Source organism: Camellia sinensis, chromosome 15 (genome assembly GCF_055761805.1).
Source record: "Camellia sinensis isolate YWXY chromosome 15, ASM5576180v1, whole genome shotgun sequence".
NCBI lineage: Eukaryota > Viridiplantae > Streptophyta > Magnoliopsida > Ericales > Theaceae > Camellia > Camellia sinensis.
This window is the reverse complement of record NC_138975.1, coordinates 12,886,124-12,914,117: the sequence shown is the minus strand read 5'-3', so window position 1 is coordinate 12,914,117 and position 27,994 is coordinate 12,886,124. Positions and strand designations below refer to the sequence as shown.

At 32.4% G+C, this 27,994-nt stretch overlaps 1 protein-coding gene across 2 annotated transcripts; it reads left to right on the top strand.

The window, feature by feature from the left end:
• The first annotated feature begins 7,562 nt into the window (after positions 1–7,562).
• On the top strand, positions 7,563–21,543 carry EER4 (Transcription initiation factor TFIID subunit A). Of its 2 annotated transcripts, XM_028233426.2 has the most exons (10): positions 7,572–7,991; positions 8,119–8,861; positions 9,519–9,737; positions 15,062–15,628; positions 16,018–16,092; positions 18,556–18,634; positions 18,954–19,018; positions 20,034–20,069; positions 20,160–20,380; positions 21,093–21,543. In XM_028233426.2, the coding sequence occupies exons 2-9, from the start codon at positions 8,253–8,255 to the stop codon at positions 20,343–20,345; spliced, it is 1,836 nt and encodes a 611-aa protein (XP_028089227.2). In that variant the 5' UTR covers positions 7,572–7,991; positions 8,119–8,252; the 3' UTR covers positions 20,346–20,380; positions 21,093–21,543. The 2 variants fall into 2 exon arrangements, with proteins under 2 accessions (XP_028089228.2, XP_028089227.2); XM_028233427.2 differs by lacking the exon at positions 20,034–20,069 and having other exon boundaries at positions 7,563–8,861.
• Positions 21,544–27,994: the final 6,451 nt, after the last annotated feature.

The window sequence follows — 27,994 nt, the reverse complement described above, 5'->3', positions numbered from 1 at the left end:
TAGTGGTAATATATAATATGTAAGTGGCATATAATGGGTTATAATGATGTTTGTAATATCTCCTATATAAGGAGTGTCATTTGGTCTTGTAAGATAAGAAGTTTTTGAATATAACAGAAATATATTCCTTCTTCCTCATATTTTCGAAGTTCTTCTTCCTCATATTTTCTAAGTTGGTATCAGAGCAACAAAAAACACAGCAGCCCTAAAACCGTCATAGCCATGTCGGAAGTCACGTCCGAAACCACTTCAACCCCTGCCGCTGCCATTCCGGTGAAAACGTCCAACTCTCACTCTGTCCAAATCACCACCATCCGCCTAAATGGTGATAATTTTCTCCGCTGGTCACAATCTGTCCGGATGTATATCCGTGGGCAAGGAAAGATCGGTTACATCACTGGTGACAAGAAGGCTCCTGCTGTTAATGATCCGCTGTTCGACAATTGGGACGCTGAAAACTCCATGGTTATGACATGGTTGGTCAATTCCATGGAGGAGGATATAAGCTCTAATTACATGTGCTATACTACTGCACAAGAATTGTGGGATAATGTTAGTCAGATGTATTCTGACCTAGGAAATCAATCTCAAGTTTTCGAATTAACTTTGAAGTTGGGAGAGATTCGTCAAGGAGATGATTCCGTCACCAAATATTTCAATTCGTTGAAAAGGTTGTGGCAGGATCTTGACATCTTCAACACATACGAATGGAAATCGGTTGACGACTGCAACCACCACAAGAAAACTGTGGAAGACAGCCGTATTTACAAGTTTCTTGCCGGCCTCAACATCGAGTTCGATGAAGTGCGAGGAAGAATTATTGGCAGACCTCCTCTCCCATCCATTGGTGAAGTATTTGCCGAAGTCAGAAGGGAAGAGAGCCGAAGGAGCGTCATGCTTAAGAAAAAAGGTACTGGTGAATCAATTGAAATTTCTGCTTTAATTAGCGATGCTGCGGCCAACAAGGCTGCAAATTACCAGCGCAGGTTTGATGATAAGCCACGGGTCTGGTGTGATTTTTGCAACAAGCCTCGCCATACACGCGAAACGTGTTGGAAGATCCATGGCAAACCTGTCAACTGGAAAAGCAGCAAACAAGGAGAGAAGAATCGTGGCTTTCCTACCGCTAATGAAGCCGATTCAGGTCCCTTCAACAAAGAGCAGATTGATCAACTCTTAAAGCTGATAAAATCCAACTCCTCAGCCGGTACTCCTAGTGTTTTGTTGGCACAAACAGGTAGAAATCCTAAAGCCTTCTCTTGCCTAAACTTCTCTCCGTGGATCATAGATTCCGGTGCCTCCGATCACATGACTAGTTTTTCCCATTTATTTAGTACCTATTTCCCTTGTTCTGGTCATGACAAAATCAGAATAGCCGATGGTAGTTTTTCACCTATTGCAGGAAAAGGATTTATTAAACTAACTGAGAAAATTAATCTCAATGTTGTTCTTCACGTCCCCAACTTAGCCTGTAACCTTTTGTCTGTCAGTAAACTATCTAAGGATTCTAATTGTCGTGTTACATTTTTTGAATCCCATTGTGAATTTCAGGACCAGAACTCGGGGATGATGATTGGGCGTGCTAGGATGCTTGAAGGTCTTTACTACTTTGATGAAGTACCTGTTAGTAATAAAAAAGCTCAGAGCTTTAATAGTACTAGTTCAATCTCTGTTCGAGAAAAAATAATGCTATGGCACTATAGGCTAGGACATCCTAGTTTTCTTTATCTGAAACATTTATTTCCAGAATTATTTAAAGGGATTGATTGTTCTTCTTTTCATTGTGAAAGTTGCATTTTTGCAAAATTTCATCGCTCTACTTATTTGCCAAAATCTTACCAGGCTTCCAAACCTTTTTATTTGATTCATAGTGATGTTTGGGGCCCTTCTAAAATCACTACTCTTTCTGGTAAAAGATGGTTTGTTACATTTATTGATGACCATACCCGCTTATGTTGGATTTATTTGATGAATAAAAAATCTGACGTGAAAAATTTATTCACAAATTTTTACAATATGATTGAAAACCAATTTCAAACCAAAATTGCTATTTTACATTCTGATAATGGAACAGAATATTTCAATGAGCAGTTGGGTGAGTTTTTGGAAAAAAAGGGGATTTTTCATCAATCTACATGTCGGGATACCCCTCAACAAAATGGCATTGCAGAACGAAAAAATAAACATCTACTTGAAGTAGCACGTGCAATAATGTTTTACATGCATGTTCCTAAATATCTATGGGGTGAAGCAATTTTAACAGCCTCTTATTTGATAAACAGGATGCCTACAAAGGTGTTAACATACAAAACACCTTTTGATTGTTTCAAAACTTTTTTTCCTGACACGAGGTTGTTTTCTGATTTACCCGCCAAAGTTTTTGGATGTACTGCCTATGTTCATGTTCCCAGTCAATTTCGTTCAAAACTTGACCCCCGTGCTATAAAATGTGTTTTTTTGGGTTATTCCTCAAACAAAAAGGGGTATAAGTGTTTTGATCCTCAAACCAAGAAATTTCATGTGAGTATGGATGTGTCATTTGTGGAAACAAAATCCTATTTCCCCAACACTTCTCTTCAGGGGGAGACAAGTGGAGTAGAAGATCGTTTTTGGGATATTTCTATCCCGCTCCCCAATGTCATTTATCCTACACAAAAACCACATCTGTCTGATAATGATCACTTAGGAAAACCAAGTTCTATGGTGCCTAGTCAAGAAGATTCTTGTTTAGGGGGAGAAGTACTACAAAATGATCTAAATCCTGAGCTTCAGGTTTATACTAGGAAGCGATTTCATCTGAGGAATAATGACCCGAATGTCCATCCTAATGACCCGAATGTCCACCCGAGTTCTGGCATCGAAATTTTAGGTAATCCTATTCCTTCTATTTCCGACCTTGATGTTCCTATAGCAATTAGGAAAGGTGTCCGAAATTGCATTAAACATCCTATTGCAAATTACCTCTCCTATCAAAGACTGTCTAAAAACCATAGAGCTTTCACATCTAGGATTTCACACTTGTTTGTTCCAAGGAATATACAAGAAGCATTGGATGATCCGAATTGGAAATTAGCAGTCATGGAGGAGATGAATGCTTTAAGGAGAAGTGGTACTTGGGAGATAGTTGATCTACCCAACGACAAGAAAACAGTTGGGTGTAAATGGGTGTTTACGATAAAATGTAACGCAGATGGAAGCGTTGAGAGATACAAGGCGAGACTGGTGGCTAAAGGCTTCACTCAAACTTATGGGATCGACTATCAGGAGACGTTTGCTCCTGTTGCTAAAATAAATTCCATCAGAGTACTGTTATCTCTTGCAGTAAATTCAGATTGGCCTCTACATCAACTTGACATTAAAAATGCATTTCTCAATGGTGATCTTGAAGAGGAGGTGTTCATGAGCCTACCGCCGGGATTTGAGCAGAGACTTGGAAGCGACAGAGTATGCAGATTGAACAAGTCATTATACGGACTCAAACAATCACCAAGAGCGTGGTTTGAACGCTTTGGGAAGGCAGTTATCAGTTGTGGCTTCTCGCAGAGTCAAGCAGATCACACAATATTTTATAAACATTCAAAAAACAGTAAAATTGCAATTTTGATTGTTTATGTTGATGACATCATTTTAACTGGTAATGATGAAGCAGAGTTAGCAGCCCTCAAAGAGAAACTCGCAAAAGAATTTCACATTAAGGATCTGGGAGCCCTCAAGTATTTCCTCGGAATGGAATTTGCAAGATCCAAGGAAGGTATATTCGTTAATCAGAGAAAATATGTTCTTGATCTCCTTGGAGAAACAGGTATGCTTGGTTGTAAAATGGTGGAGACTCCGATCGAGCCTAACTTGAAGTTACAAGCTGCTAAGGCTGAAGAAGTCAAAGAGAGGGAACAATATCAGCGACTTGTAGGGAAATTGATTTACTTGTCTCATACGCGGCCTGATATTGCCTTTGCAGTCAGCATGGTAAGTCAGTTCATGCACTCACCAGGGGCAGAGCACTTTGAGGCCGTTTATAAGATCTTAAGATATTTGAAAGGAACTCCAGGGAGAGGCTTACTGTTCAAGAAACATGGACATCTTCAAGTTGAAGTATACACAGATGCAGACTGGGCCGGAAGTGTTACAGACAGGAGATCAACATCCGGATACTGCTCCTTCGTAGGTGGGAACCTAGTTACATGGCGGAGTAAAAAACAGAATGTGGTAGCTAGAAGTAGTGCAGAAGCAGAGTTCAGAGCTGTTGCCCATGGAATCTGTGAAGTAATGTGGATTAAAAGAATTCTTGAAGAATTAAAGTTTTCTCACCCGACACCTATGAAGGTCTATTGTGACAACAAAGCAGCTATATCTATAGCTCATAATCCAGTTCTACATGATCGCACAAAACATATAGAAGTGGATAAACATTTCATCAAGGAGAAAATCAATGCTGGCATAATCTGTATGACCTACCTTCCAACAGGTGAACAATTAGCTGATGTGCTAACGAAGGGACTACACAAGAAGCAATTTGATAAGCTGACTAGCAAGCTGGCTATGGAAGATATCTTCAAACCAGCTTGAGGGGGAGTGCTGGAAATTTGTGTTAATGTATATAATATGATAGTGGTGTTGGTGGTAGATAGTGGCATGTATAGAATATGATAGTGGTGTTGGTGGTAGATAGTGGCATGTATAGAATATGATAGTGGTGTTGGTGGTAGATAGTGGCATGTATATAATATGATAGTGGTAGATAGTGGTAATATATAATATGTAAGTGGCATATAATGGGTTATAATGATGTTTGTAATATCTCCTATATAAGGAGTGTCATTTGGTCTTGTAAGATAAGAAGTTTTTGAATATAACAGAAATATATTCCTTCTTCCTCATATTTTCGAAGTTCTTCTTCCTCATATTTTCTAAGTGATAGATAAATTGAGTTCTTTGTTATTGTCAAGAAAGTGTAAATACAAAAGAAAATTTACTTATAAAACCTTGTCCCGAAATTGTGATCGGTTTAGTTTTAAAGATTTTTTTATAAATTAGTTAGTTTTATTGATTTTGAAAAAGTAGATAATATATTATTTAAAAATTGAATTTATGATTATACCCTTATTTTTATTATGTTTTTTTTTTCTTCTCTTTTTGTTGGTACTAGAAAGGTAAAATACACAATTTATGAGAATCAAATTTAGGATAAATTTTTATATAAGAATCTTTTTTGTTTAGAATGACTTGAAATTTGAGATTCTTCAAACATTTTAGAAAAAAATACAAAAATTCCTTAGCAAGTTTTGGTTCAAACTATAACACTCCAATATAACACTTAAACGTAATAGTCTAAAAAAAACTCATTAGTATATATTTTTTTTTTCCAAACGTAGCACTTTAATATAACATTCCAAAAAAACTCATTAGTGTAACACTTCAATGTAACACATAAAAAACTCCCTAATATATTTTTCTCAGACATAACACAAAAAAAAAGAAAAAAGATATGAGATTCTTCAAATCATTTCAAAATGATGTGCGATTCTTCAAACCATTTCAAAAGGAGTACAAAGATTCCTTAGTAAGTTTTGGACAAATATATAATTTCAAACTGTGAATGTTACGTTTAGAAAAAATACACTACATTTTTTTTAGTGTTTTTGTGTATTACATTGGAGTGTTACGTTTTAGATTACATTTATTAGAGTGTTACATTTGGGAAAAGCACACTAAAGATTTTTTTTTTTATTGGAGTGTATTTCATTAAAGTATTACATTTGGAAAAAGTATAATAATGAGTTTTTTTATTTTTGTTGAGTTGTTACGTTTAAAAAAAATACGCTAAAAAGTTTTTTTAGTGTGTTGCATTCTTGTTCATAATGTGGGATATGTTTTAGAATAAGGAAAAATTCAAAATCTCTATAGTGTGGATTACCCAAGTGTGTAATTTCACATTTGAAGAAATCCACTTTTATCCTTTAAAAATTAAATTCTTCATAAAATCACATTTTAAGATATATTAATATTTCATCCAAATATAAACCCTATTTTGTAAAAATAGCGGCCAAATAAGCCTAAAGTTGCATATAAGAGATATATCAATAAGTCAATGTGGTGCTATTTTCATCTTATATACAAAACCTTATTTGTTATAATTTAAAAAAGTTAAAAAGTCACTATTTTATTTGAGTCACATTATCTTATTTAAGTTACATTATTTTTCTACCACATCACTTTAAATCCAACCCATACCTAACTCATATTTCATAAAAAGTTAAAAAATATACTTATTTAGATTATCTCAAATCACCCCTAAATAGAAGGTCAAACATTTTTTGAAATAAAATAGCCATTAATTTGTTAAGCTCTTAAATGCATGTATATATGGTTGTTTAATGATGAAATTAAAGGAAAACCAACTAGGATTTATTAGTAAGGTTAGAAATACAAAAGTCAAACACGGAATGAGGCACTACCTTCTTATAAAGGTGGGTCTTATGCGTGTGTCTCGCACATATGGGCTTCATCTCTTGTGAGAGAGTTATATCTTATTTTGTCTTTGATTTTTATGCACATAGACGGAGTTGTTTGGGATATGTTATATAAATGTATTTTTTGACTTTTTGACTAAAAAAATAGAAAAAAAATATATATATTTGGGATAACTTTTTGAATTTTTACAAAAAGATGTATAATAAATTATTGTAGTAAAATTAAAATGACAATGATAATTCTACCCTTATTGACTTTTGGATAGTTGAATTCAAAGGGCAAAATAATAATTTTGCCTTCTAGGCTTCTCCCACAAGCTTCCCTAAAATAGTATGAATTTTTTTGGCTTTTGTAGGTTATCTCAAACAAAAACAATTAAGGGTAAACTACTAATAAGTCATAATAGTTAGACTTAATTCTTATCAAGTCTTATTGAAAATAAGTTTTAATACAATCGTAGCTAAAAATAATTTTTTGTGACAATTTTTTACACATTTCTAAAAATTCACAATTAGTGACTTTTTTTGTCATAGTTTTTATAAATTGCCTCTAAAACTTACAATTGGTGACATTTTTCTGTGACGAATTTTTCAAATTGTCATTGAAAGTTGACAATTAGTAACCTTTTTTGTGACGATTTTTTTAAATTGTCACTAAAACTTATAATTAGTGACATTTTTTGTGACAATTTTTAAACTGCCGTTGAATATTAACAATTAGTATTTTTTTTTAATAATGTATGATAAAAATGTCATTAATTGTCATAGAACTTATTGGACAATAAATCCAATTGTAAGTCCTCTAATGATTAAGGGTAACATATCAAAAGTTTGATTGAAGCCAAGATAGAAGCGAAATAATTCACACAAGGATCGGCATCAAGTTGAGTTGCGCTGTTGTAAAAAAACAGTATCCAAATTTGTCAATGAACTAAGCCTTGTAGGTTTTCTAACAACTTGAGACGAGTACGACCGAATTCCTTAGATTTTAAATCCTACCTGATGGCGTTGGTTAATTCCCAGTGATCTATCAGCTAAACCTAATGAGTTGAGATTTATACTTATTTTGAAACTTTTTTTCACATTTTTCTTATTTTGTACATATTTTTTCTCCCGTATTTTCGATTAATCGATGAGTTGACTAACGAGCCACTTCTCACCATGAATCACACTTCAACATTTATCCAAATTCAAGTTCTAGATCAAATCTTACTTAGATTGGTCCGCTTGCTCATATACGAACTTGACTAATTGGAGTTTATAATAGATTTTTCTAGTTTCGATTTACAACTTTTCTTTGATCGTCTAACGGATGATGGTAAATAGTAGAGTATTATAAGTTTGCCCCTAATCTATGCCGCAATATCTTTCTAAAATACCATGTAACTCGGAGATAAATTGATCCTGTAGTGAAATTCGATTCATATATATGATTGTTCTCCTCAAAACAGATAACTGTCATGCCAAAGTAGGATAGAAACTTGGTGATCGAGCGGCAAGCCGCTAAAGGATGACTCTTAGGTAGTATATCATTCTTATTTTCTAATAATTAATCCAAATAAAATTTGATTGATGTTTGATAGTTTAACAATTGACTACTCTTACTCTCTCCTAAATGTAACAAATGTATATATGTTCCCAACCGCAGACAAGCCAGTCCCAATCCCAAGTCACGTCAGATATATATTTCTCTCTCTCTCTCTCTCTCTGATCACCGAAGCTCATAAAGCCCTCTAAATTTTCCCCCAATTTTCCATCACAGCAAAGCAAAAGAAGAGAAAAATGGCGGACAATTCATCGTCTTCACCAAAACCAATTCAACAACCCAATGCAATCGAATCATCAATCTCTCAAAACCCAGGAAACCCATCTCAATCTCCATCAATCGATATCCCTCAAATCGCATCCCCGTCTCTCTCTCAAAACCCCCAAACCCCATCTCAACAACAGCAAATCGCATCATCACAAAGCTCTCAACACCAGCAGCAATTGTTACTGCAACAATTTCAACAGCAACATCAGCAGCAACAGCAACAACAGCAACAACAGCAGAGTAATTTGATGGATTCATCGAATTTCCAGATTCAGCAGAGCATGCAGAGGTTGCCATCGATTTCGAGGCTGAATCAGATGCAGCAGCAACAGCAACAGCAACAACAAAGCTATGGTGCGATGCGGCAGCAACAGGGGATTTATGGGCAGCAGATGAATTTTGGTGGTGGTTCGATTTCTCAACAACAACAGCAACAGCAACAGCAACAACAGCAACAGAATCAGCAGATGGGTAATGGTAATCTGGGTCGGTCGGCATTGATAGGTCAGACTAGCCACCTCTCCATGTTGCCTAGCCAAGCTGCCCAGTTGAATTTGCAATCGCAGTTGTTAGCTTCGGTATGAACTGTTTGCTTGAGATCGAAAAGCTTTAAAAAGGGGGGACAAATTGTATATTGGGTAGGATTGAATGACAATTGTTAGTTAGGGTACTCAATTTGTAGCCTTATTTGAAATTCTTCCGTAAAAGGTTCAATCTTTCAATTTAGAATAATCAATCTACTCTCGATAGCTAATCTTGTTGTAATTTTATAAAATTTTAATCCCAATTCCCTCATTTGAAATCCACTAATCCAAATGTAGGGTTATTTGGTGAGCAATGATGAGAAAGAGGATTATTTTCTCATGTTTGGATTATAAGTTGAGTGAGAAATGGTGAGAAAGAGAACTCTTACTAAGCCTATTTCAAGTGGTGAGGTTTGTTATTTGATGAGAAACAAGTTGATTGGTTGTAAAATATTTATAATACCAAGATTACCCTTTAAAATACTATGAAAGAAACAAATTCTCACCCATATCCCTCTCCCACATGATTTGTTTTTTACACATCCATACATAATAGTGAGAAAACACAAATCATTTTTTTTTCTTTTCTTTTCTCATCTACATAAGATACCACAATTATTTATTTTCTTTTCTTTTCTCGCCCTATAATCCAAATGGAATGTTATTGTTTCTGTGAGGGTTTCTCTTTGACAATTGTAATGTTGGGTGCAGCCAGGACAGAAAACAGGGTTTGTTCAAGGATCGCAGTTCCATCCTGGTAGTTCGCCGGGGCAACCTCTGCAAGGGATGCAAGGAATGGGAATGGGATCTCTCAACTTGAGCTCTCAAATTAGAGCAAATGGGTCCCTTGCATATGCCCCACAACAACGGATAAACCAGGTGCAAATGAGACAGCAATTATCCCAACAAAATCCCCTCTCCTCAAGTCAGGTATTAAATTAATTTATACTCTGTTAAGTTTTTGCAAATTCTTGTCTAGTGGACACTACTATTATTGTAATTTTAATTTTATTTTATTAATAAATATGGTTGTGCAGCTAAACATGGTTGTTATTTGCATTGGAAATAAATAAGAAGGATTTGATGGATATTTAATATCACATTTATTGCACATCGTTATAGGTGATTGTGCTAGTGCTTGGGCTCTCGTAGGCCATTGCCTCCTCAATCCTCGTCTAAGCAATTGCGAAACTATGAACTTGAATTCTAATGACCTTGAAACATGCACAATTACAAGTGCTGTAGTAGTACTTTAATTTTATTTGTCTTATCTCTCTCATAGAATAGTTTGTCCTATCTCTCTCATGGAATAGTTTGTGAAGAGTTGACTTAAATGCCTTCACTAAGAAGCACAACACGGACACACGATACAACACAGACACACTTCCAAATTTTCAAAAAATACAGGATACGACATGTGGTGGACATGTGCAAAATATATCATTTTATAGATTTGTTATGTGTCATATATTTGAATATTATATATTTTTTCCATGTCACATATTTATTCTCGTCAAATACATCAATCTTCTTGGGTTTGCTACTTTGGTGAAAAAAATGAAGAAAAAAAATGCTCGACGTGTCCCTAGCATGTCCGATTGAAAATAATAAAAATAAAAATGGGACATTTTCTCTAGCATATCTAACATGTGTCCATGTCAGATATCAGTGCATGACTTCCAGAGAGGTTTGTGCTTCATAGTGCCTTCATAAAGCCATTTTTGGCTTGTATGATTTGCAACTTTTAAGTAGCTGAAAGCTTTTTGTAGACCTATTCCCGTACTTGTGCACATAGTTTGTTACTCTCTCTACCCTTTTTTTTAGGCGGGTGGGGTTGGGACATGGTCTTGGCACATAAATTTTTTTTGATAAATAAGCATAAATTTAATAGAAAATGATCAAGACGATGCAAAGAATACAAAATTCCAACCCCTAAGGGAAAATGCTAAGCTATCAAATCCTCCACAAAGGTCTCTTTTGGGAAATGAATTAAAAGCCACTTCCCAGCTTTTAACCCATTTTGGATCACATCATCTCTCACATTTTTCACTTTTTTTTTTAAAAAAAAAGGCAAAAAGCTAACTTTTAATCATTTTTCCAAAACAACCTAAAATTTATATAAGTTAAAACATCTAGATCAACCAACCCTGTAACCCAATTATATAACACCATAAGCACTCGCCTCTTTAGCTAAGAAATCAAATGAGACAACCCTTGGAGTACATGTCTGTTACGCTCCAACCGAATAAGCCACATTAAACTGTGAGAAGCAATCATCCATGCCTTCTAACGTCTCCTCCCTACCCTATCCCTTGCCCAACTTTGCAAGATTGCCGACCCTGAACCTGGCTGCACCCAAACCAAACCAAATCAAACCAAAAGTCGCAACAATAAGCGTCCAAAGTTTAGATATAACTGGGTAATGAACGAGCAAATGATTTACCGATTCAGCATTACCACAACACAAACAATACCAATTCACCAGTATATGCCCATAGCGAATCAAATTATCAATCGTCAGAATACATCGCCGTCCATACAAAAAAAGCTACCTTGGATGGCGTGCCTGACACTCGACATATTTCCAAGGATATGAAATCATATCAACAAGTCTATGAGTTTGGACTGCAAGATTTATTTGCCACTTGGAGCTTAAAGATGGAAGAGTTGCATAACCTTTGAAGAAGTAAGATTTGTAGAGCTTGTTGTGAAATTTTAATTACACTCGCAAGCGCACAAATCGTATGGAGTTATAGTTTAATGAGTTTGAGGTCGAACACAAAGGGACTTGTGATTTTTGGGAATCACAGTAATATTGGAATTCAATCTCAATTACTATGGAAAATATTATTGTTAAGCTTATTTCTTTATTTATTTTTAAATAACTATTTGATGTACGCTCTTCCTTGCCTAAATGTTCAAAATCAAATAATCTAATGTATCTGTTTATAACAAATTACATTAGATATATAATATTTGAATTTAATAAAATAATAATCAAGGCAAACTAACTAATGGGTATATCTCAAATTATGAAAGAAACTTGATTAAATTCATATTCAAAATTTACTGAGCCAATTAAAACGAGGCCAGAATAATTAATTAATTAAATCACAAAATTGGGAAATAAAATCAAACCATGTATTTAATTACTACAAAACATGAGGTTTCATCCTCAACCTCAGTTGAGAATTTAGTTACTCATCATTGAATAAACTATTGAATCCATGAGACTAATATTCATCAAAATAAAGCTTACAAGCGTAGAAGAAGAAAAGAATATAAAATGTAAATACTGAAAAACCCCAATTGTTACTCGATTTCTCTTAAAATCTCTCATTCCCAGATAATGGGTGTTACATATATTTCTATTGAAACTCTAAAACCTAACTTACTAAGAAAAATAAAATAAAAATCTAGTTACGTAGATTTTTATTCCACACGGTAGAGGCTCCACACGGTCATTGTTAATTTTATTTCTTTCATTGACCATTGATTCAATGGTAAAACCCTGGCCTAATAAGGGACCCACGTATAAAATATAAGGGACCCACGTATAAAATATAATAAAACTTGATCATCAATTTAAATCATAACTAAATATAAAGGGTAAATTACATTGACCTCCCTTGAGGTTTGGAGAAAATATAGGACATCTCACAGTTTTGGCTTACTTATATTGAGCTTCCTTAAGATTTGAATTTACATAACAATTAACCTCCTTTTCATCAATAATTCATTAGTCATATGAATAGAAAAATGATATTGCCATCACTTTTGCATTGAAATGTATATTTTTTCTTGTTTATTTTTGTGTCTTCACACTATTTGCATTAGTTACGGCCACTTTAACCTTATTACAAGGGAGGTCAATGTAATTATGTCAAAACTGTAAGGTTATTTGTATTTTTTTTCATACATCCAGCGCAGTCAATGTAATTTACCTAGATATTATAAATTTATAAATTAAGGGAATTAACATAATAAAAATGTGTTTATATAAAAAATTAATGAAATAACTACACACTTTTACCCATTCATCAGAGCCTATGATGCAATCCCTTTACTTGGGAAAAAAGTAAAGGTTACACGTAGAAAACAGATCAGCAATGCCATTAAAGCTTTTGTTTTAAAGTTAAAATGGGGATTAGGACAATATCCTCATTTTGGATTTCAAGAATCTGATGGGATTTGTTATCCTTTACGTGGTCTTGTATTTATAGAGGACCGCCATTTAGAGAAGGGGCATTTCTTGAAGACCTAGATCTTAGAATTCTTCTGGAGTCCTTTTTCCAGAGATCAAACTCCATAGCCTGCTACAATTCCATTCCCCCGCCTCACCCCCGAAGAAGAAGACACGCCTTCCAACCTCGATGACTTTGTGACTTGTGATTCCCAAGTGTTTGTGCTTCGAAGTCTGTCAATTTTCTATTTCAAATCTTCTGGTTCATTTCCAACATTACTCAGAAATGGAGTTTTTTAGGTAAGGGGTTATTTATTTATTTACTTTTTGTATGTCTCAGATCATGGTTATCAAAATCGCGATTAGATCCTACGATCTTGAATTGGTAAAACAATCCAAATCGTTGTAGGATCGGTGAGTAGGATCGTAAATGTGATTGCTGAGTTTTTGATTTTTCACTTTATTTTTAAATTTCAATATGTATTTGTACCTTATTTTTTTAATAGAAAGTATAATCTTACGATCCTACGATTTGATCTATGAGATGCTCTCATCGATCTTACGTAAGATCTCGATTTTAACAACTTTGTCTGGAATTTACTTTTTTAGTGATTTTTTTGGTCTTTAGTGAACATTTTTTAAATTTTTTCCAAAGAGGCTTTACCCTTTTAGGTTATACTCGACTAGACAGACCAAATAGCTAAGAAGCACGGATACGGATACGGATGTAGACACGGGACACGACGATTTCAAAAAAATGGGGACTCGAACATGGTGGGGACATGACAATAAAATATATTTTCATATATTTTTATTTGCTATCTAAATTAATATTACATCTACAAACAATCAATATTAATAAAAACTAAGTCTAATTCTATATGTTATTTTGTTTTTTTTTAAAAATTAAAAAAATTAACACTTATCTTTTATATCTTTTTTTATAGATAATCTATTAAGTATTTTAAATTTAAGAAAAATAAAATAAATATTAAACATTCATAAGAAGTATTAAAGAAAATGGGGGAAAAGACAAGTTAGCATGTCCCTAGTGTGTCCCCGATGTGTCCTTGGAAAATAAATTAATTAAATAAGGGGCACGCCATGTGGCATGCCCCATATGTGTTCCTAAAAAAATCCAAAAGCATTTTTTTGGATTTTAAAATTTTGTTTTTTACTTTTTAAATCCGTCTACATTAGATACATTAGATGGACCTGAAAAATAATAAAAAAAAATTGACGTAAATTTGGAAAAAAAATCACTAAAGATTAAAAAGTTTGGAAAAATGTGACTTTTTCAGTGGGATCCCAAACTCACTCTCAATGGAAGTGCCAATCATACTTTTTCTTCTATTAATTGGAAGTTTCTTTTTTGTGAAGAGCATTTAATGATCTGAAGTATTAAATCTGAAATGGCGATCAAGTACTTCAAAATAATCAACATTTTTGAGTGGTTGACAGTGGTTAGTTGAATATAGAAATTTCGAAAAGCCTAATATTATTTTCTTAAAATATTTTTCCATTTCAAATTTGTGTCAACAAATGGAAATCTCATTTATAAACCAAGATTGGTTACATCTGTATATTATCACAGCATCATTCGTATATATGTCAAAAGTGGATTCACAAATGAAGGGAGGGGAGGGTGTGTCCATCTTAGAATCACTCTCATCTTGGATCAGTTCTGCATAAACAATTGACAATGTTAGGGGCTCCAACTGGCTTGGAGAACCGGTATTCAAAGCATTTTCATAAAGTAAAGAGTACAATTTTCCAATGCTGCCTATCTTTAATTTAAAGATCAGGTTCATCTTGTGGGGCAAATTTTCAAAACTACTAATTAATTTAATGTTGGCTTTTCAAAATGGGCAAAAAAATACAAGGAAAAATGGACCAACAATTTGGGACAGAGGAAGTAGCTCTTTCGTTCCTTGTGGGTGGGTGTAGTATTTCCATAGCTGTCAGATTCCATTTTTTGTATGTGTTCTTTTATTCACTTTTGTTTGTGTGTGTGTGCAACTTATGTTAACATTTGTGCCTTTTTTCTTTTCTTTTTCTTTTTCTTTTCTAGAAACTACAGGCACAAAGTCAACTGAGAACGTCATTTATAAACCCCCAGTTATCTGGGTTGACTCAGAATGGACAGGCAGGTTTGATGCAGGGCTCCTTGTCACAGCAACAATGGTTGAAGCAAATGTCAGCAATGTCTAGTCCAAACTCTCCTTCATATCGACTTCAATCTCAGAGGCAGCAGCAAGTACTTTTGCATAATCAGTTGGCTTCTTCTCCTCAATTGCAGCAAACGTCTATGTCATTGAACCCACAGCAGTTCTCCCAACTTGTACAGCAGCATCAATCAATTTTGCACCCACAGCTCCATCAGCAGCAACAGCAGCCTCAGCCGCAGCCGCAGCCGCACCAGCAACAGCACCACCACCTCCAACAGCAACAGCTTTTGAATCAGCAGCAGTCTCCCAGGATGGCAGTGCCTCCTGGCCAAAAGTCTCTAAGTTTGACGGGATCGCAGCCAGATGCTACAGCATCTGGGACAACTACTCCAGGGGGGAGCTCAAGCCTAGGAACAGAGGCAAGCAATCAACTTCTTGGGAAGAGAAAGATACAGGATTTGGTTTCACAGGTCATCATTCTATATTTCAATTGCTACTTCTCTTTACAATTCTAGGCAAACCAATGAACCATGGTTCCAGATGTGAGATTTGAAACTTTTTGGGTCTGGGAATAATTTAAAATGTGGTATTTCTTCATGAAAAATCAAGAGTAATTGTAAAGATGATTAAATTCAAATTGAGGAGACTTAACACACACACACACACACACACACACACACACACACACACAAAATGGTCATCTAGAATTGTTCGTAGTAATTCATCAATCTCATAGGTAATGTGATGTGATTCTTCGCTATATGTCAAAGATCCAATTTTTTTGGAGCAATTTTTAATTATTGGTTTGTATATGAAATAATTCCACATTAGTCATTATGATCATCTTTTGGTTCTTCAGGTGGATCCACGAGGAAAGCTGGATCCTGAAGTTGAAGATCTTCTTTTGGAGATTGCTGATGACTTCATTGATTCGGTGAGGCTTGCCAATACTAACTTCTTCAAATTTGCATGCACATTGTCTTTCTCTGCTTCAGAACATGCATGTTTTTGCTTTGCTTCGGCAAGGGTACATGTTTGTAGGCATGGTGCTTATTTTTTTCTTTCTTAAACTTCTTCCATTTTTAGATTGGTCTAAGACGTATGCTTTTCAATTTCTGCTGTTCAATTCTTACCGCCATCATTTCAAGCATAACAGTGTACTCAAGACGAGATACACTCATTTCATGTGGATATTACCAACTGATTTTATCTCAAGGTTCGTTGGGTTGTATTATAGGACTCCATGTTATTGCTTCGTTAGATTGTTCGGATATGATACAGTCAATATGCCTTAAGATAAAATAGTTAGTTGGCATGCAGTATTGAATTGGAACAGTGTAGGAACTTTACGCCAGTCAGATGCATTCAATAGTCAGTGTCAAACACTGGGAAATTGAGGGAACAGATAAACATATTCCATGCTCGAGGAATCTGAGGAATGAAAGACTGTCAATTCCTGCACAATCACGAAGGTCCCATCTATTTTTTATTTTATTTTTCAGATAAGGCAACTGATCTACAGTGCTTAAGATTCATGTAGCCAAAAAATTGAAACTTGAAGCTTAGAAGAAAAGGTTATTGCATAAACCAATTGAACAACTTTTTCATTAGTTTCAAGATATAGTGTTAATCTCACCTCTATTGTCAGGGACATTCTCTTATTGCCTGAATCACACCAAAATTTTGGTTTATGGAAGCAAGGGAAGCTGGTGCCATTGGTGATATTTAGCTGTGGATCATAGTTTTGTCCTTGAGTTACTAGCTTGTAGCTCACATGTGGTGGCAATGTATTTAAAATACTTTCAATCTTACTTGTTCTTGTGTGACAATAATTTTCCTCTGCAAATGTTGTTGGCATTCTAAGATTTGAGGACAACCCTTAATTTTGGAAACTAATCCTGTTTGTTTAGAAATTCTGTATTAAACATATGTTATATATTGGAATTGTGAAAATTGTTTTAGTGGACTCTGGCAGGTCAAATGGAATGGTGTTTCTAAAAGAGGAACATATGAAATACTGTAATTGGATGCAATCTACATTATGGTTGCAAGCTGAAATGAAAAATAGGGCAACATATCATATTGTAACCAAAATTTATAGGATGTTAGCCCATGGAATGAAATACCCATGATATTTGTGGCATATTCATTGATATATCTGCATTGTTGAGACTTCTATTAATCAATATTATCCACAATATTTTTGTAATACTTTATTGATTTCTCCTTAAGATGTTCCGTGGGTCATTACAGATTAGATCATAGAGGGTCATTGTTGCATTAGGAAGACAAACTTTACTTGCATAATACTTGCAGGACTTCTGTACCAAACATCATGGCATTTATATTTTTCATCTAATCTGATATCTGAAAGCCAGCAGTATCTTAAGCCTGGGTGCTGCAGGGACAATTTTTAGTCCACATTGTTGGGAAACTGCTCTGGCTCATTATCAGAATCAAATGTGAATACTTTGTAGTATATTTGTTTTTACTTTTTTTTGTTTTTTATCCAACGTGTGCACCCTAATTTTATCTTATTCTTGATTTTATATGAAATTTAATTACCCCTATTGCTTGTAACATCGTATTGTTAATGAGCTGTGTTAAATGCTGTTCATACACTGCTGCTATTTGGACATTTCCTCAACTTTATTGAGGTAAACATCTATATATACACAACTAACAATGTCCAACACCATCCTAATTTTATTTTTTTCGTAATTTTATAGGAATTTTGTTTCCCATGTTGTTTGTGATATGATATTGTTAATGAGTTCAGTTTAGTTGGGTTCATACACCTCTGCTATTTTGATATTTCCTTGATTCTAGTGAGGCAAACATGTCTGGTTTATGCTCAATCTGATTGAGGTTTTCTCAACTTATAGCGGATGCATTTTACCTCTTTCAACTTTATGGATGTTTTTCTAATGATATTGTACATGGCCTACTTTTGTGGTGTTTTCTTTCTTTGTCAATCCTATAGCTAAGATAAGCAGTCGTATACCAGTGTGCAAGCTCTGCATTTGGGTTAATAAAATTCTGAGTTTGTTTTGTTTAGAATTGGGGATATCAATCTCAAATGTGCAATCAACTGGATATGATTATGGGACATGCCTCACATTCTCAAATGTTGTGGGGGAAATTTTTGTTTTCTGCTTGTAAGTTGCATGAGGACTGCACATGCATCTTTTTACATTGGATTGAATTTTTTGAATGAATTTTCTCAGATGATTTAATTGAAATTATTTAGGAACATTACATTTCTGCTTAGTTGGTTAAATTGCAGTTAAGTAGCTTGCCTTTATCATCCATCCTAATGCCTTGTATTTTGTTCAAATGTTTTTGGCATAGAATTTTGTGGTCTTTCTTATGAATTCATCTTACTGCCTCTTTGCAGGTTACTACATTTGCATGTAGTTTGGCAAAGCATCGGAACTCTTCGATTGTAGAGGCCAAAGATGTGCTGCTTCACCTTGGTTTGTGCTTGCCACTTTATCAGTAGATTTATATTGTGTATACTGAATTTGGAAAACATTGGTTTTCCCTTGTTAATATCATTGGATAAATATTAGGAAGAGAGTAGGTTACATATGGCTTGAATAAAAGAATAAAAAAAAGAGGCTTCCATGGTTATAGTTTTCTTTTTTTGATTTACAATGCAAGGGTGTGTAGCTGCATTACCATTGGGCATAACGATGATATGCACCACATTCAGTGGCGTGAAATATCTTTTTTCCTATTTTTGTTTACATTTAGACAGTTAACCTTGATCTAATTGAATGAAATCATTTGCAGAGAAAAACTTGCATTTGACCATTCCTGGTTTCTCAAGTGAAGAGAGGAAAAACCAACAGAACCATGTAAGAATTTTATCTTTGTTAACAAGTTTTTGTTGCACTATGGTAGTAGTAGTAGATTACTTTGGCTCTAGCATTGGATTGCTAACCCCCTCATTCTTAAATCCCCGCATACAAAGTAAGATAAAAGCTTCCTCTCCAAAATGTTATTTTTGGAATGTGGATTTATCCCCAAATAATTGAGTACAAACTTGAATGCCTATTTGATTTCTTGTCAATTCCCGACCAACTTTTAGGTAAAATGACCCACTACTACTGTTTTTACATATCACTCTGTCCACCTGTTGTGTTGAGATGTGAATATGCCACTATTCCTGATGTCATAAACCACCCCATGATGAAAAATTGCTTCAGTGTCATAGAATATTGTGTTCTCATGTCCATCAAGCACATTTATGATTTGGTAAATAACTAGGAAAGAAGTTGGATCCATCAAGAAAAAATGGAGTCACTTCAATGAGAGGAATATCAGAGAGCCAGGGGTAATGCTAGCTCCATTTCTTATCAATCATTTCAAGTCCTTTAGTATTGGTGAGTTGCCTGCTAATAGAACAGCCAGCTGAAAAAAGCTAGGTAGGTGCCTGCTCGCTTTCTCTCTACCACTAGTAATTTAGTGGTTGACATTCGTCACTGCTCTGTGTGGTGTTTCTATATTGAAGCACTATATTAAAGATATTGTATAAGATGCGTGATTACATCGGAGAAGAATAGAAATGGTTATCTGCAGTTGTTCATATTCCCAATGAATATTTAATGATCAAAATTTAGGAACTGTACCAATTAAAAACCAATCCCAAAAAAAATAAAAGAAAATCTAAGCTGGCTTTGCCTATTATGCTTGTTAAAATTTCGATGTTAGTAGTGAGGGATTCATCTCTATTTTTTATTGCTTTATTAGGTGATCACATTGGACCTCTAGAGTGTTCTTTAAGCACTCCAGATGTAAAAGTACGCATTTATTATGGTTAAGATTAAACCCTAGTCATTTGTTTATAAAACTTTTGAATTGTGCATGCAGTCATCAACTGATCTCCACAAGAAGCGTCTTGATATGGTGAGGAGAATTTTTTATTAGTGCATTTCATCTGTCTTCTTCTTTCATGTTGTTCTAAAATTGTATTTTCTACATGAATTATGATGTCAGATACACTCAGTGATGGAGCCCTCACAATCGGAAACAAATGTGAACAATGGTAAGGAGGTAGCTAGACAGGGGCTCATCAACCCAGTTGGCACCAACCACCTGATAAGACCTTCCCCGAGTTCAGATCAGTTGGATTCACAGTCAAATGCTTCTCAAATGCTGCAACAACAAATAACTAGGTGTTAGACCAAACCCTTGATTTGGTCTCCTGGACCTTCTTGGTAAGCATCCTGAGCTTTCAACTATTGAACTTATTGTTTTCTTTTCATGAATTAACATGGTATATGTTTATTGCTATGGATGGAAACATGCCTCTGTCTAAAGTAGTTGTTGAATTTTGAGTTCATATCCTTTGGTTGTTGTATTAGGGGATTGGCTCCTGTAAAGAGCTACTCTATCCAATGTCTAAAACATTTCTAAATTTGGCTTTTCTTTTGGTTAATAATGAATACTGTATTTCTCCTATGAAATATTCCTGGAGCAAATTTGCACGGTGATATTGTTGTTATTTATGTAATATCTCAAGTGGGAAGTGTCAGTTATGTTATAGCTTACTTCCAAAGCTTGACTTTCTTTCGTGGCTGCACTTGAAACTCATATCATCGTCTGGGCCCTAGTCCTTTGTGGGTGAATGGGTGTCATTGTCCACTGTCACAATCTTGGTCTGCCTTCTTATTTAGGACTTCTAAATTTTTTTCCCCAGATTTTTCCATTATGCTAATTTACTTTACGAGTTGTGTTGCTCATCTGCCATGGCCATTTTAAGCACAGCAAAAATATTCGTTTTACCCACAACACTTAAAATTTTGGAAATCATTTATTTGGACATGATCATCTCTTGGGTGCATTTATTTATACAAGCATTCCCGTCATCATAGGAATTTCTATTGTCCACTTAATCCTCAGAATTTAATCAATTTTTTGCCACTACAGGTTGGGCTATTGTAAATAAATATCATGTTGATAGTGCCATGGAAGATGTGTTATGGAACCAGTGAGACGGTGTCTTAAAGTTTGGCAGCAGTGTCCGAGCTTGAGATCGACTCCTTCCCAATACTCTCTCCGTAGCAGCACAGTATGGGTACCAGAGTCATCCAGATCTTTCTCTCTTCTTTCGTTTCCTTTTCTTGGAGGCTTCCAGTTTGAATAAAATCTTGGAATGATCAGGATATCCTACCCTTTTTTTTTTTTGTGTGGTAAATTTGGTTTGATTAGTAAGAAGTATTTTGATGGTGGGTTGTGTTGCTATAAATATTTAAAGTAGTTTCCTGTGTAGGAGTTTGGTTTTTGTAGCTCAACAAACTTCTAAATGGAGAGATTTGAGCTGAAATTGACCCCTGGAATTGAACAGGTTTTTTGAGGGGTTAGTTTGGATTTTGTGAAATAGTCTTCGTGTCATGTATTGTCATTTATTTTATTTTATTTTTATTTTTGTTTTTGGCCTTAGTCACGTATTATCATTCAAATTTTTATTAATTTTAAAAGGGAAAATTATAAATAAGTGATATTTCTATAAAATATTTATAAATTCATAATTTTTTTTTATATAATTTTAATTATTAAAATTGATAAATTGTTTTATTAATTTGTAATTATTATTATTATTTTTTTTTTTGAAAACATGAACCGCAGTGCAATTTCTCCTTTTGTAAAAAGTGGGACCTATCATTTTATAGAGTTTTCCTAAATGAAAATCGCTTGTGTTATGTTTGAAAGTGGAATAAAATGTTTATTCTTTATCTTACAGAATAATCATTCACTTGTAATGGTGAATGGTGATTTTATTTGTATTTTTTTTTTTTTTTATCATTTTTTGGTGAATCAAATGTAAGAATGGATGTTATGATGCATTCTATTCTATCTTTATTCTAATGAAGTGATAATTACTTTTAAAAAAATCAGTTTGATTTGAATTTCTGAAATTTTTTGGTCCCTTTTTGAACCATTTCAAAATTTTTTTTTTTTTGGGTGCAAAATCAAATGAATAATAGTAAATGTGTCAAGAATATATATGAGCACTAATGGGGTTCACAACAAATTATAATATTAGAGGCGAGTTTCATTGTGTTGATATGTATATTATTGATACTTTTTACTAGTTTAAATTTATTAAAAAATTCTAACCACCATTTAAATTTTTATTTTATTTTTTGGCAATAGAATAAACAAAACATTTGATACTTTGGTATTTAAAACCTTAATCATGGACCAAAATCCCCGAAGAAATCATGAAACAAATAAATTGTTGAATTTTGTTGAAAAATAAAAGAAATACATGTACATGTACATTACATTGTTTATTTAGTAATTTATGAGACAATGATAGTTAAAATAAATTTAAACAATTAATTAACTAAAAAAGGGGAAAACTTGCTTTTTGAAATCTAATTTTTAATTATCAACTTGATATTTTTTTTTTTTTTTTTAAAATTTACACCAAACATACCTATTAATTGAACCTAACCCTCAAAACCATTTTAATCGAAGTCTATTGTTGACTTGACGAGATGGTTTTGCTTTGAGAGAGGGAAGGTTCAAAAAGTTCCTTTCGTACATGTTTCCCACCTAACGAGTTAGTTACAAACACCAACTTACTAATACTATTACTCCTAACTAGCAATAGTAGCAGTACACAATCTTTTGTTTTTGTGTAATAAAAATTGAAAATACAAAATTTGAATGATAAGAATCTTGAGTTGAGACAGAATTAGAATCTCATTGCTAGTAATTGAGGAGGTTATTAGTAGTACAATTCACTTGTCAATGTAATTCAAGAGTTTGATTTTGTTAAAAATTCTTAATAAAAACACGATAAAATTTTATATATTATGGACTCAATTATTATTTTTTAATTTTAAATGGCTAACATGATTTTATTTTTTAAATGTGAGATTCCAGGAAGAAGTGGGATATGATGTGAATCTTTTGTTTTTAATTTTCTCTCAAGGTTCCTTTTTTCCAAACTTATTATTATCCTAAAGGTATGAGAAAGGGGATAAATTATCACGTAGGCCCGTCCCATATCTTACGTGATATGCTCTTATAATTCTATTGGTTACATACTCACTCTTTTTTATTTTTTCTCTTTATGTATTATATAAAATAATCAATAGAATCGGAAGGACACACAATCTAATTATTATGTATTATATAAAACAATCAATAGAATTGGAAGGACACAACCTAATTAGTATTCCTAGAAGATAGGATAATTCCTCCAGAAAGAGAGAGTCACAGCTGATGAAATAGACAAAAACTCTTAAAATAGGAATAAAAAACCTTAAAAATCCTGTCATCTGGTGATCCTGTTATCTGGTGATGTTTGAACCTCCAACCTCTCATATGAAAGCATTGGGATTATGTTATTTGGTCTAAAAGCCTACAGGCATTTTAAAAGAGCACATATATAGTATGTATTTAAAATTTTAGTTACAATAATTCATAATTTTTATTATTTTGAATATAATTAAGATTAAATTGGTTCGTAACAAAAAAATATCATAAAAGCCTTATAACTTAAGACTACAAAAGTCTCTTCATAACCAAAACACCACAAAATCTTATAATAAAAATTACTTTAGATTATAATCAATCAACAAAGTCTCTTCATAACCAACCACCACAAAACTCACTATAAAAAGCTCTCATAATTAAATATAAACATAACATGATTTATAACTAGTACCACAGAAAGTTTGCTTAACTTATTTCCTTGTCAAATCAGACAACTTAATTGAGTTTCCCCCAACTTTAGGCAATTAGCTAAATCACCAAATAGAATAATAAAATTTAGAAAAATGTTATGTATTCAAAATATTTATTTAAATTTAATAATGTAAACTATACCTAAAATGTGTCTTGTCTTATCTACACGTTTAAAATTCTAATTACTTTTCCGAATAAATTTTATAAACATACTTGCGTTTAGTGTGTTGACAAAGTCAAAAAATATAATTTATTTTCGCTGTCCATGAATATAATTTAATTCATGTACCCATCTTTTATATACCATTAGGTAAGCCATTTTTGTTGGCTTTTGATTATCAAAGTGGATTGTCTTCTAATTGTTTAACTAATTTCTCTTTTAATCATTTGTTAACACGTTTCTGTAAACGCCTTTTATCCAACTTTTTTATCATGTCCCTCGCTTCAAAAGTCTACTTTAGAAAAGTTAATCCAAATATAGGCTTATTTTGAGAAGTAGGTTAAAAGTAAATTTTTAAATTTTTTTAAAAAGATGTGTAAAAAAAAATAAAGAGAAGATGTGACTCAAAAAAAATTAAAAAGTTATAAAAAATACTTTTAATCAAGTTGTCAAAATAAGTCATAATCTAGTTAATTGGGTTTAAAAACATGAAATTCATTGGAATAAGCAGTAGTACAAGAACGAATAAGCTTTTAATAATGCTACAATTGTATCTACCTCAGTTTTTGACATGTTAAAAATTTATTTGAAATTGACTCGTTAAACAAACAATTCAAATTTAAATATAATTTAAAACTTGTTAACTTTTCGAGTTAAATTTAAATAATTTACAACTTGACTCGAATTGATTATATGAATCAAAAAAAGCCAAACTACTCCAGCTAGTCTTGTCATCGATTTGATTAAAACTCAACAACTCGAAAGATAAAGAAGCCAAGTTTTAAAGCATTTTGAAATTGATTAATTTTTAAATACTCAGCTCAACTCAGTTCGTTTACAATTTTAATTAAATCTTTTTCAATATATATTATTTAATTCATTTGGATTTATTTTTCTTGGCATAGTTTTAAAGGTAAACTACTAATAGGTCCTAATAATTTGACTTAATTCCCATCAAGTCCTATTGAAAATAAATTCTAATAAAATTATTACTAAAAATAATTTTTTGTGATTATTTTTTGCATATGTTGCTAAAACTTAACAATTAATGATTTTTTTATTGTCACGATTTTTATAAATTGTAGCTAAAACATACAATTAGTGATGTTTTTCTATGATGAATTTTCAAGCTATCGCTAAAAGTTGAAAATCAGTGATATTTTTTTGTGACAATTTTTTCAAATTGTCACTAAAACATATAATTAGTGATATTCTTTGCGACAATTTTTAAACTGTCATTGAAAATTAATAATTAGTAACATTTATTAATAGTGTTTGATGAAAAATGTCACTAATTATTATAGGATCTATTAAATAATAAATCTATCTATGAGGATTTACACATAAATCTCCCTAATTTTAATTGAGTTTCAATAATTCTACAACACAAACCGACTATAACTTTCTTACATGATAACTTTAAGAATTTTTCCAATAACAGTTTTGAAGATTTTCATTAAAAAGTTCATAATATAAAAAATATGTATAATTTTAATATAATTTTTTACATATTTTAAAATATTTTAATATATTTTTGATACATTTCTATATATATATATAAGTATTAATTTTTTAGGACTAAAAATAGTTTTAGAATTTTTCATTACATAAATAGGTAGGCATGCAAAAAGATTTTTGGTTTAATGATGAAAGTAGTGCAGAGCTTTATGAGTTATGGATAATAGAATGATGAGGTTTTTGAATTTGTGTAGATTGAGAATGAGAATGTGAAGTAGAATCCACTTTGGCAGGCCTAATGATGTCTATCTCCGTTATTGCACCTCAACCTCCTTCACATTTGTTTCAAACTTCATGGAAGAGAAGTTGCAGCATTTTAAGCCCAAATTTGGGAAGATAAGAAAAAGTTAAAAAATTATTTAAAAAGTTAAAAGGTTAATATTATTTATCAAAAGTCAACAATTATGGTTGTACAATTTTCAATCCTAATTTTTTTCTACAAACCAATTTTTACAATTTTTTAATATATATTTTTTCATAAAAAGTCAAAAAATTAACTTAAACATCAATATTTTTTTCCTTAATTTTTTAGTCTAAAAAGACAAAAAGTGTACTTATTTAGGACACTCCAAACAATGATAAGGGTCCGTTTGTTTTTAGAATTAGGTTGAATGAGATTATCAATAAGGAAATTAATAAAAATTTATTTGTTTAATGACATACTGGACTAGTAAAATTCATTTTTGTTTTATCGTTTTATGACAAGCTTAATTATAAGAAATTTCATAAATGCCCTTAGTGTGTTTTGATATATTTTAATATTAAAAATTAAATTTCATAAATATTTATTTTTTTGGTAATTATTTTAATATATGATTTTTTTGATATAATTTTTTTGTTACAACAACAATGATACATCCCACTAATTTGGGAGCACTAATGGACCACTAATGAGGTGGAAATTCAAAAAAAAAAGAAAAAAAAAACTTAAGGCCAAAACATCACATCAGTCAGTGGAACTCACTCTCTAAAGCTCATTTAGTACTCCCAATTTAAAACTTCCAAACGTTTTTCTTTAATCATTTAATATGTAGTCCCAAGGGATTCATTTGTTAATAACATCTCCCCTACTTCACTAGTAATTCCATGGTGACGCAAAGTCCATTGTAACAATTTGAAAACAAACATGATAAATTAGTAGTCCCAACTCTCTGATAGTCAAATCCCAAGTCCCTACTTCTGAAAACAAACATGGCATAAATGCTAAACGCTTTTGTGGCATTGGTTATTATTATTAGTTAGGGGAAATTATAAATACATATATCAGATTTGTTTAAAATATGAATTATTTCTCTTTTAAATTTTTAATCTTATAACAAATGATTCATTTTATTAATAAATCATTAAATCAATTAATAGTTTGTAATAATTTTAAAAAAATATTTCAATTAATAATTTTGATAATTTTATTATTGTATAGAAGAACAATTAATAATTTTATATTTATAATTTTTACAATCACAAGAACCAGTTAATATTTTAAACAAATTCCAAGAATGTAAAAAATGAATGAAAATGGTACAAAGATCAAAAAAATATTGAAATCAATAACAAACATGTTAAAATTTGTAAAAAATATCTTATACTCTTTATTTGTTTATTTATTTTGTTCTCTCTTTTTTTGGCGCCACAGGAACACCGGTAAGCTTGGCTTCATTTGGAGAGTGGGTTGGCGTTTTGACTTTTTAATTTTTTTGTCTATTTTAACTTGGGCTAAAAAGTTTGATTTGGAAAGGATTTTTTGATTTTTTGACTTTTTTGACTTTTTTGTGAGAGAAGAGTGTAATGATTATGAATTTGATGTGATGTATTATTTATTGTGGTTAAAATAACCTATTTTATCTTTTGTAACTAAAATAGCAAAAAAAACTCCCAAACCATCTTCCCAAATGGTGCATGCATGCAATTTCCATTGGCCTTGTTTGATTTTTCACTTTAATTTTAACAGTGAAAAGCTAGTTCAAAAAGAACATTTAAAACCCAACTTACAAAAAGTGGGCTCTGAAAAAACAAATAAATTGAAAATATGAAAGTAAAAAGTCTGTTTGATAACTATTTAATTTTTAATGTTTTATTTATGTTTTTAAAAAAAATTATAATAAAAACTTGTTTAGTGATTTTTTTTGTTCATAAATAGTTAGTCCCAGTTTATAAATAAAGTAAATTAGTGATAAATCAAATCTAAGAAATGTATAAGATATTAGGTTCAGTAATATTTTTTTGTTAGCGAAAAATTCATCTTTTATGAAATAGTTTAGTGAGAAGTCATTTTGTTGTTTGGGATGACATTTTGTTTCTAATTTTATCCTTTAATTTATCTGTTGACTTTTCGTTGACTATATGTTTAAATTTATATCTATCTGTTTAAATTTTTTGACTATCTGTTTAATTTTTCCTCTTAGTTGTTCAAATATCTATCCAAATTTTATTATTTGTTCAATTTTTTTACTTA